At 34.6% G+C, this 10000-nt stretch overlaps 1 protein-coding gene across 3 annotated transcripts in view; it reads left to right on the top strand.

The window, feature by feature from the left end:
- LOC119590170 (syntaxin-binding protein 5-like) overlaps positions 1-10000 on the top strand; it is a 153866-nt gene that overhangs the window by 117345 nt on the left and 26521 nt on the right. For 2 of the 3 annotated variants that reach the window (XM_037938957.1, XM_037938959.1), the window contains 5 exons: positions 421-664; positions 808-894; positions 1725-1879; positions 2502-2685; positions 5439-6936. In XM_037938957.1, the coding sequence (XP_037794885.1) occupies positions 421-664; positions 808-894; positions 1725-1879; positions 2502-2685; positions 5439-6936 (2168 nt within the window). The remainder of the gene's footprint in view (positions 1-420; positions 665-807; positions 895-1724; positions 1880-2501; positions 2686-5438; positions 6937-10000) is intronic. The other variant, XM_037938958.1, reaches the window with a different exon arrangement.

Below are 10000 nucleotides of genomic sequence, written 5' to 3'. Positions count from 1 at the left end.
ATGGGGGTTCTCCTGGGGAAATCGAGTTAGATAAAGAACAGGTACTTGGGTCATGTATAATGGAAACTATTTTTGTAATGGTATTGCGATTTTTCCATTCTTATTGTTATTATTATTATTATTATTATTATTATTATTATTATTATTATTATTATTATTGTTATTATTATTATTATTATTATTAATATAAGTGTTATTATAATTATTATTATTGTTATTATTATTGTCATTGTCATTATTATTATTATTGTTGTTGTTGTTGTTTTGTTATTGCTATTACTCTCATCAACAGTAGTAATAGTTGTAGCAGTAGTTTTAGTATTGCTTTTTCCATTATTGTTAGGGATGGACTACATAATCTTAAGCAGGATATTGGAGTGTTATATTCTTCAGATTGTTTACAACTTGACTGTGTTCCAGGCATGCGGATGGAAGCATTAAGTTTTGGGATGCATCATCTGTTAGTTTACAAGTTCTCTACAAATTAAAAACTGCAAAGGTATTTGAAAAGCCAAGAACCAGAAGTATTGACGGTGATGAAGATCCATTTGCAATCCAGCACATATTCCTGTGTCCAGAGTCGAGGTTGCTCTGTGTTGCAGGAGCCACAGCTCATGTTATACTCTTCAAATACTCCAAACAAGAGACTACTGGCGAAGTTCCAGTGAGTTCATGCTGCAAATTTCTGCATACTACACCTCAAAAATTCATCATACGTTACATATTATATACTTATTCAAATATAACTTAAATGAAATTGGGCTTGTGTTTTTTCTGCATTAAGTAATGATAATTCATACCTTTCAGTGTCTGGAGATTCCAATTGTGTATGAGGTCTATGAATCAGGTGACTGCTCACCCGAGTACGAATTCCCGCCTCGCCCCACACTCCAGGTAGCCCATAGTCCCCATCACACCTCCTCAGCTTCGGGGGAAGCCTGCGATAAAAAAGCCTCTGATAAAAAGGGTCACAGTCAGAGTCAAAATCATAGAAAAAAGAAAGGTGTAGGTATTTGTAGCAGGTCACGCAAGACCAGATGTTGTGTCAGTGTACGTGATGACTGCACCCTAGGGTATTGGGAATGCTCTTCTCCTTCGAGCGACAGGAAAGTAGTCTCTGCTCGTTTGACGCTTTAGGAAAAAAAATGATAATGGATTTAGATTGATGGTTGGCTAAGTATAGTATGATACTGTTGAATTTTAATTATCCATTATAGGAACCTGTAGTTCCCCCTTAACCTAGAAAGTTAGGAATGTTGTGTGATCCCTTACGTTGATAGACAGACTGTACCTCTTTAGCCTCTCTATTTACTTTTTGATAGAGATGTGAACAAGCATGTAGTAACCATTTTTTTAAATTTTGCTAGTGCAGACTGCAGACATAAAGAGAAGAAATAGTTATGCTTCCAGTAAAAGCCATTGAAAATGTAAAGAATTATCCTAAATAAGGTACTTTTCAAGATGTGGTTTTGTTCTAGAGAATAAATACTTTGCATGCAGTAAACAAAAGGGTCCATTTGCTGCTTAAATTAAGTATATATTTTTAAAAAGTTATCTAATTTCCTCATCGTTACAGAGAAAAATAGGTTTGACTAATCATATGAACCTCTGACAAAAAAGAAAATGTAGTCTAGAATAATGATATTTATGTAAGCCTAATTTTAAGATAGAGAACCGAAAACATTTTAAAAATCTGAGTTTTAAGGCTCATTATTCCTTATCAGGGATCAGTGGATTATTTTGTACCGATTCACGTCCGAGGTGGATCACAGAAGAAGGCCTCTGGGTACCAGGCTGATCTGGTGTGTCTTACTCCCTGGGTGGAAGGTGAACCACCAGGATCAATAACTGCGCTCTCTATCAACTCGTCGTATGGACTGTAAGTTGTTTTAGATTTGGGTGTATGTATACTAATTTATTCTTTCTCTCTTGCTCACAATTTTTTTTTTCTTTCTTTTCCTCTTTCTTGCTGCATGTGGTATATTCTTGAGGAACTTTTTAATAACACCTCAACATGACTGTGCACAGTGCATGATATAGGAATATTTCAGATGGCCATACTCTCTGTCTTTCACTCCTACAAGTTCAGTGTCTCATACTCTCATTTAAAAAGTTGTGATTTAAGAAAATCAGATTAGAAGCAAGTGACAAGAGAAAACACTAATGATGACCTGTCTACTTCACTGATGATCTTTTTACTCTAAGTTATTATACTATTTATAGTAATAAAATATTGACACTTAATAGAAGCAGAACTTCTCTTTCTCTCTCATTTTTTTTTTCTTACTATTTCTCCAGTTGTTCATTTTCCTCTGCCTTTATTTACTCATCTGTCTTTTGCTTCTTCTGCCCAGACCTGGGTGGGATATCCAAGCCAACTCAAGCAGAGGTCATAGTATTTCTCCTGCTAATCTTCAGATCGCATTATAGTCAATAGTCTGCAAAGATTGAAATGTGAATACATCATGAATGCTAAGGAATCACCCCTTTCTTCCTTGCAGGCTCTCATATGGAAATGAGAGTGGTCTGGTGATTGTGGACTACATAGCCAAGACCTGTATCTTGAATATGGGCACGCCAGAGCTCTATGGATCAGCAGATCCGTACCAGCGCGTTCCTCGCTCTCCAAAGCGGAATGAGTCCAACAAAGAAGATGAACGATGCAGGTCACCCTCGTCTGATCAGGTAATAGTGAAAGGCATTGGGATGTGTTTGCTTTATTTGAATATATATTTTATATATTTGTTCTCATTTACCACAATTTATCTCTTTAGATTTTATATTATGTAAGACATTCAATTATATGAAATTTATCTTATTTTATTAAGAGTGGTTAATACTTAAAGTTGGTTTATAATGTTTTTATGTAGGTCACCTTTTCTAAGTGAACATAAAAGGTTTTAGATACATTGATGACAGTATGGTACTTAATTTATATTTATCTTCTTGTGATTATAAAATGAAGCTGTTGTTCTAGTTATCTTGTTTTGTGTGTGTGTGATTTCTTAAATATCTTTAAGTAAAATTTACCTTTATTGTTCATTCATTTCTAAATCTGATTTTATTTAATTATTCTTTACCACCAGGTTCTAATCAATGTGATACAGAAAACACAATACACAGATTTTATTTTTTACATATGCTGTTGGTGGCAGACTTTTATTAGGCATTATGATTTAGATATTTTAGAATTTGATTTATGATGCAAATAGGTCATAGGAAAGACAAGTGCTGAGGTGTTTTATATTCCTTCAGAGTTGAGCAAATTTACTAGATAGAATTTGATACATAGGTTGATGTTGGATATAATTCTGCGGCTAAAGTTGCAGTTATTAAACTTCCTTTATTTCATAGCACTGTTAAAGCAGCTGCGGCTAAATAGAATTATGATATGAAAATTTCACATGTGCTCTTAATGATTTCCTTTTTTTCCCCTAAATACCACTTTTAATTGCTACTTATCAAACTGATTTAGATGTTCACGTAGCCATAAAAAAAGAGTTTTCCTTGTGACCGACAAACTAGCTGTAAATTCAGCTTTTTTCTTTTTTTCACTATCTTTTTTCTTTTCCTTTTGTTTTTCTTTTTTTTTTATTGGCTCATAGATATCTCAAGAGTGCAGCCAAAATTATTAGTAGTAGCTTCATATATATCTAATGAGAAAAAAAACAAAAAACAGAAGTAGAATTATAGCACTGATGTACTAAAGCGTTGATATATTTATCCATTCATTTTTTTAAACATGTCACAACATTGTATGAGGAGATGCCATACAAATGTTGCAAAGTTCTTGCAGATCCCAGAAAGGGTTAGATAGATTTCAAGGTATATAATTAGAAGCAGTGGTTTATTCCAGTGTCAGGGAAAATGTTCATATTCTCAGTTATAATACTAACAGAGATGGTTAAACGGAGCAAATTGGAATCTAAATAACAGAGCAATGGAAAACAAAAACACATTCCAACCCTGAGGCATTATTTAATTCCATGGTATTAGAGGACCTGCTTTAATGCTAGTTTTTAGTGGAGTAGCATCAGGGAATGGTCGCATACATATTGAAGTAAGTTTTTTCCATTTAGTGAAGATATGGTCCACTGTGAAATCATAGATAGCTTCCCATTTTCTTTTTCAGCTGGTTAAACTAATGTTCAAGGAGGAGCTTAAGATTTTTTTGTTTTATTACAGTGCATCTTGGCTAAATATAGAGGCATTAGTGGCTGATGATTTTGTTTATTGTAAAGAGGTGCAAAGGGAAAAGTTAGGGTATTGCTTACTATATAGTACAATTTTTTTTTCCAATAAAGTAAGATATATATTTGAACCATGGAGGAATTGAAGTAAAGCATTAACAAGATGCTGATATTCTTTTGCAATTAAACATACCAAACTAGCAACCAGTAGGGTTTGAAAAGTAATTTGTGTATGGCAGTGAATTTTTTTTTATTTATATTCTTCGAAAACAACAGCTCCCAAAAGGAACTAGTAAGGAAACTACATTGTGTGTGGAGTTGTTTTATTTATAATCACAACACACACACACACACACACACACACACCACACACACACACCACACACACACACACAACCACATAACAACATAACACAACACACACACACACACAACACACAAATAATTATAATATATATATATATATATATAATATATAATATATATAAATATATATATATATATATATATATATACTATATAATATATAATAATATATATATATATATATATATATATATATATAAAATATATAATATATATATAATATATATATTATATATATATATATTATATATATATATATATATTATATATATATATGTATATGTATATTAGTATATTTTATATTGTATATGTGTTTGTTATATGTATATGTATATGTATATATATATATATATATATATATATATATATATATATATATATATATATATATATATATATATATATATATATATAATATATATATATATTATATATATATTTTATATATATATATATATATATATATATATATGTATATATATATATTTGTATATATATATATTTGTATGTATGTATGCATGCATATAATTATATATTAAGTTTCTATACATACAGTATATGCATACATACATGCATACATACATACATGCATACATACATACATACATACATACATACATACATACATACATACATACATACAGTATATACATAAATATGTAACAAATGAGTTAGATGGAAAAATTTGAGATATAAAGTATATTGTCCTAAGATAGCTATTAAATATATTGGTCTGTATTAATCCGTTGCTTCTTGGAGGTTTGGTGTCTAGTCATGAAAGAGGACCTAGGCATCATTAGGGAAGTAGGGAAAAATGTCTTACATAAGTCTACAATGTGTTGATCTCAGTAATTGTATCACATTACCAACTTCCTCCCCAAGGATGTTAAACACATGGGATCCTCCATTTTTTACCTTCAACAAACCACACAGGAGGATTTAGAAATTGACGGCTTAGTGAGGAAAGAAAGCAAGGAGGATCTGAAGGACCCCAAGAAAGCTGTAAACCGCAGTGATAGCAAAGGACGTGGAGATTTGGAGATCCGCAAATACCTCCTAAGAAAGGACAGTAAAGGAGTAGAGAAAATCAAGGAGGAAAAGAAGGAGGGAATGCTTGAAACAGGGAAGATGGAGATCAGGAAGCTGCTTGGAAGGAAGGAGAGCAAAGCCAAGGATGAGAAAGATGGGAAGGTGAAGGAGAATGAAAAAGATGATGGAGCAGTTGATGATAATGCTCAGATGAAGAAAACTTCCTTTAGTGAGGGGAAGAAAACAGAAGACAATGGACAAGAGCAGGAACTAGCCACAGCTGAAGAAGTAAATGATGGAAGTAAAGGGGAGCAGAAGCAAGAATTGAAAGTGGAACAGCCAAAGTCTCGAGCAGTGTCTCCTGGTGGCGAGCTGAGAGTTGAACAGCCAAAATCAAGATCTGTTTCTCCTGGTTTTGAGCTCAAAGCAGATCAGCCGAAACCAAGGTCTGTCACTCCTGAGCCCCAGTTGAGGAGCGAAGGAGATGTGAAGGCTGCTAACAATGACCCAAAGAGGCAGTCTGTTTTCCGTTTGAAGGCCCAGTTTAACAAACTGGATGCCAAGTTCAGGAAGGCCTTTTCTTCAGAAAATAATGCATCCATTGACAATAATTCCAAGTTTTATGTTGATGATGATATTGTTGTTATTGGACCTGATGGAGAAATGAAGGAAAAAGACCTGAATGATGTTCTTGAAATCAAAGGTGATGATACAGAAGAGGTATCGGAAGAGCTCAAAAACTGTGTGAATTTACTGAATGAGGATGAAGGTTTGGATCAGAATGATGCAAAACCTAATGCACTTGGTGTCAGCCCAAGACCAAGCCCAAGAGAGAGTCCTGGAATTAGTCCCAAGCCAACTCCAAAACCAAGTCCCATAGAAGAGACTGATATTCTTGAGCAAGAATTTTCAAAAGAACAGAAAATGAAAGAAAATGAAGACCGCAAATCATCCCTTGCGTTGTTTGACAAAGATGGCAACCCAGTTCCTCCCCCAAGGCGTAAAGTACGACTCGCAGAGGCCAAGCAGAAAGGCAGCAAGCTTTCACAAAGTATCTGTGAAACAAACAAGGAAGCAGGTACTGTTCAGACTCAGAATAGTGCTCAGGGTCAAGCAGGGGGATCTTCCTCAGTATCTCCCACAGACAAGGAGAAAGAAGAGGGCCTTGTGGAACTCCGCAAACAGATGCCGAAAAGCCAAGCTGGGGAAGTAACCCCTACCCAGACTCCAAGCCACCTAACACCCACACCAGCACCCACAAGCACTAATATAACCAGTCCAAACAGCAAGGGAGCTTTCAAGACATTTGTCAGCCACATCACGAAGATGGGGTCCTCACACACTTATCAGGGTATGTTTAGTTGGTCAGCTGGAGACAATTGCCAAGATACTTGTCATCTAGATTAGTCCATAAGGTTATTTTTTAATCTGGGAAACAAATGACTCATGTTTGCTTTGTTGTGATTTTGAAAATCAAAAACTGTCATGAGTGAGAAGCTGTTTTTTTGTATGTCTCTTGTGTTGTACATAATGTTGAGACATGAGGATCAGCTCCAATTTTCATCTACTCATGCAGTAGCCATAAGAGCTTTGCAACATATCAAACTTTTGTCATAAAGTATCTTTGGCTAAGCAGTTAACCAATTCATGTCCCATCAGATATGACAGATGATTAGGCTTGGGTCTCGCACAAACATTTGTTTCAGTCACAGTCCTCCCTCATGTTTGGTACTGTCGCATGAAAGATGTCACTTAGAAGCATGGTTTACAATATTATTTTATCTAATTAGTATTAAAGGTCAGAGAATTGGTTAATTAATTTCTGATTAAGGCCACCACAATCTAAATAACATCTTTCTTGGCAGTTATTCAGATACTTTTCACATATACTAACTAAGGCCTCATCTAGCCAGAGTGGTTGGTTTCTGTCAAGCAATGCCAAGTAACGGATGCCAAATTTTGCTAATGGCGACACATTACACATGCTCCAGGACAGGAAAATTTATGTAATAGATATTCCGAAACAATACCTCCATTACACAGAGAGGAAAAAACCCTATGTAAAGGGTAGTTACCAATTATATGAAAACTTGGAAGGAAATGTCTGTATATTTCTCCAACTTTGGATGGGTTTCCCCTAGGGTTTGGATGGCTTGCTTTGGTTTCTATGATTTTTCATCTCTATAATGATGGCATGCATGCTCTTTTGTAAATAGCAAGCACTTGCATTCAGTTTTTTTTGGGTCTTTTTTTCTCTACAATGTAGGAATTCACAATGAGTTTCTGTACTAAATAACCACTTAATAGATTGGCTCCAAGGAAACAACAGGAAGCCACTATGAATGGAGACTACCTTTGTCCAACTCTAAATGGAAATTGTTGATTAAGAGCAAATACTCTGAATGCATCTGCTATGAGATGCACATACTAGGTAAATTAGAAAGAAGGGCACATAACACTTTTTCTAGAGAGGATAGGATGTTTGTTAGGATTTGGTTTACACTCTTATATCTTCTTTTCTTCACCTAGATGATATGAACTCAGACTTCCACATGAAAGTTTGGCAAGAGTGCACAGCAATCTTTTTACTTATTTCATTTTTATTTTATTTTATTTTGTTGTTGCTTGCAGTATTCAACATAAAATCTAGTCTCAGCGGTAAGTTATATCTGATGTGTAGGATATATATATATATATTTATTTATTAGCTGTGTGACTTGGATTCTAGTGCTAATCTTCATAAATTTAATCCAAATTCCCCATTTCTGTCCCTAAATGCTGCACTGTAGAAGGACGTATCCAATTGCTCTTCCCCAGTTTCCACATCCTCTCTTACCACACCTTCCACCCAGACTTCCACAACCACCTCTTCTACCCAGTTACAAACCAACACAGTGACAACGAATGCAACAAACACCTCCACTACAACCACTACTGCATCCATACCTAACACGAATTGCAATGGAGACCGCAGTTGCCTTAAGTTTTTTAAAAGTCCATTTATTATCATTGGTAAATATTCTCCTCAGTGATGGTCTGTTTGGTAGAGGAGTAGAGTTACTTTACTGGCTTAAAGGAATGGATGCTTCAGCAAGATTAGCCATAGCAGTAGTTGGTGTGGATATTACATGCTTGCGCAGGAAAGAAAAAAAAGTATTTCTATATGGTTTGGTAGGAAGAAATGCTTAGAGTAGATAGAGGAAACACTAGGCAGCATTTGTATATAGGAGTAGATTAAGCAGAATAATAATAATAAAAAAAAAAGTTGAAGTTTGCCTCATGGGTATAATTTTAAAATACTGCAAAAGAGCTTCAGAACATATGTACATAACACATGTCATTGATATGGATGTCTTGCACCTCAGTTTTAAGAAGAAAGATCAAAATCTTCATAGAAGTTTTTTATAGAGGCAAGATTATTTTTGTTTAACTCTTTTTATTATATTTCAATAAATGAATATCATAGTAAAATAAATTTTCTGCCTGTTTCTTTAGTCACTTATAAGTTCAGAGAGCTCATGGTAGAATGCAAATGGAATGTGGACCTGTAGATCTCATAGCCCTTTTTTTGTTGTTTTTTTTTAGTATCAATTATGACTTATTTGCTGTCATTATCTTCATTTCAATTTGTTTTTTATGTAGATTTTTTTCTTTTCTCAGGCTTTCTTAGTGCGTCTTCACATCCTTTTAATTTTCTTTCACTCTCTCTGTTATCACACATTCTCTTTGTTTTCTTACCTGTCTGATTTGCTATGCCAGTCTTACAGTGGTATTTCTTATATTTCTTCCTTTGATCTCCTACTTAGTGGTCTCTTTCCCTTTCTTGTTCCATCTCTCTCTCTTTTCCCTATCCCCTCTGTTTCCCCTCCCTTACTATCTCTGTTCCATATTCCATTTTCATATATATAAAGTTGTTCAGCGATATTTGATATATATTTTTAAGCATTTTATTAAAACTGACCAGTTTTATTTTATTTATTTATTTATTTTTATACTTTTGTCAGAAAATTGTAAAGAGTTGTGACCTAGGTAACTGTCTCAGCACACCCACCTCACTAACAGCACAGGTTGATGGCCTACAGTCTTTCCTTTTTCAGAGCTTCTTTATTTGTAGTAGATTTTAAAACCAACAGTGATATAAGACTCAATTTTTTTCCATATGTGGATTATACATTCTCTCCTTTTAGATACATGCATCAGTGTTCTGTAATACCTTCATGGTGTATTTGAGTGTAACTTGCTTAAAGAATCTTGTAGAATGTATAATCTGTGTAACAGGAAAGTTTGTTGCTTGAGGTCAAGGGTTGAGCGTGCATGAGAGGAGCACAGCACAGGTACACCAGGCAGCACTTAGTTCCTGGCCCAGCTATGGCCCCCCTGGCCACCTCTGGCCTTGACCACTCGCCCCCCCCTGC

This window comes from Penaeus monodon, chromosome 26, assembly GCF_015228065.2.
Source record: "Penaeus monodon isolate SGIC_2016 chromosome 26, NSTDA_Pmon_1, whole genome shotgun sequence".
In the NCBI taxonomy this organism is placed as follows: Eukaryota; Metazoa; Arthropoda; class Malacostraca; order Decapoda; family Penaeidae; genus Penaeus; species Penaeus monodon.
This window is presented reverse-complemented; position numbering and strand designations above follow the sequence as displayed.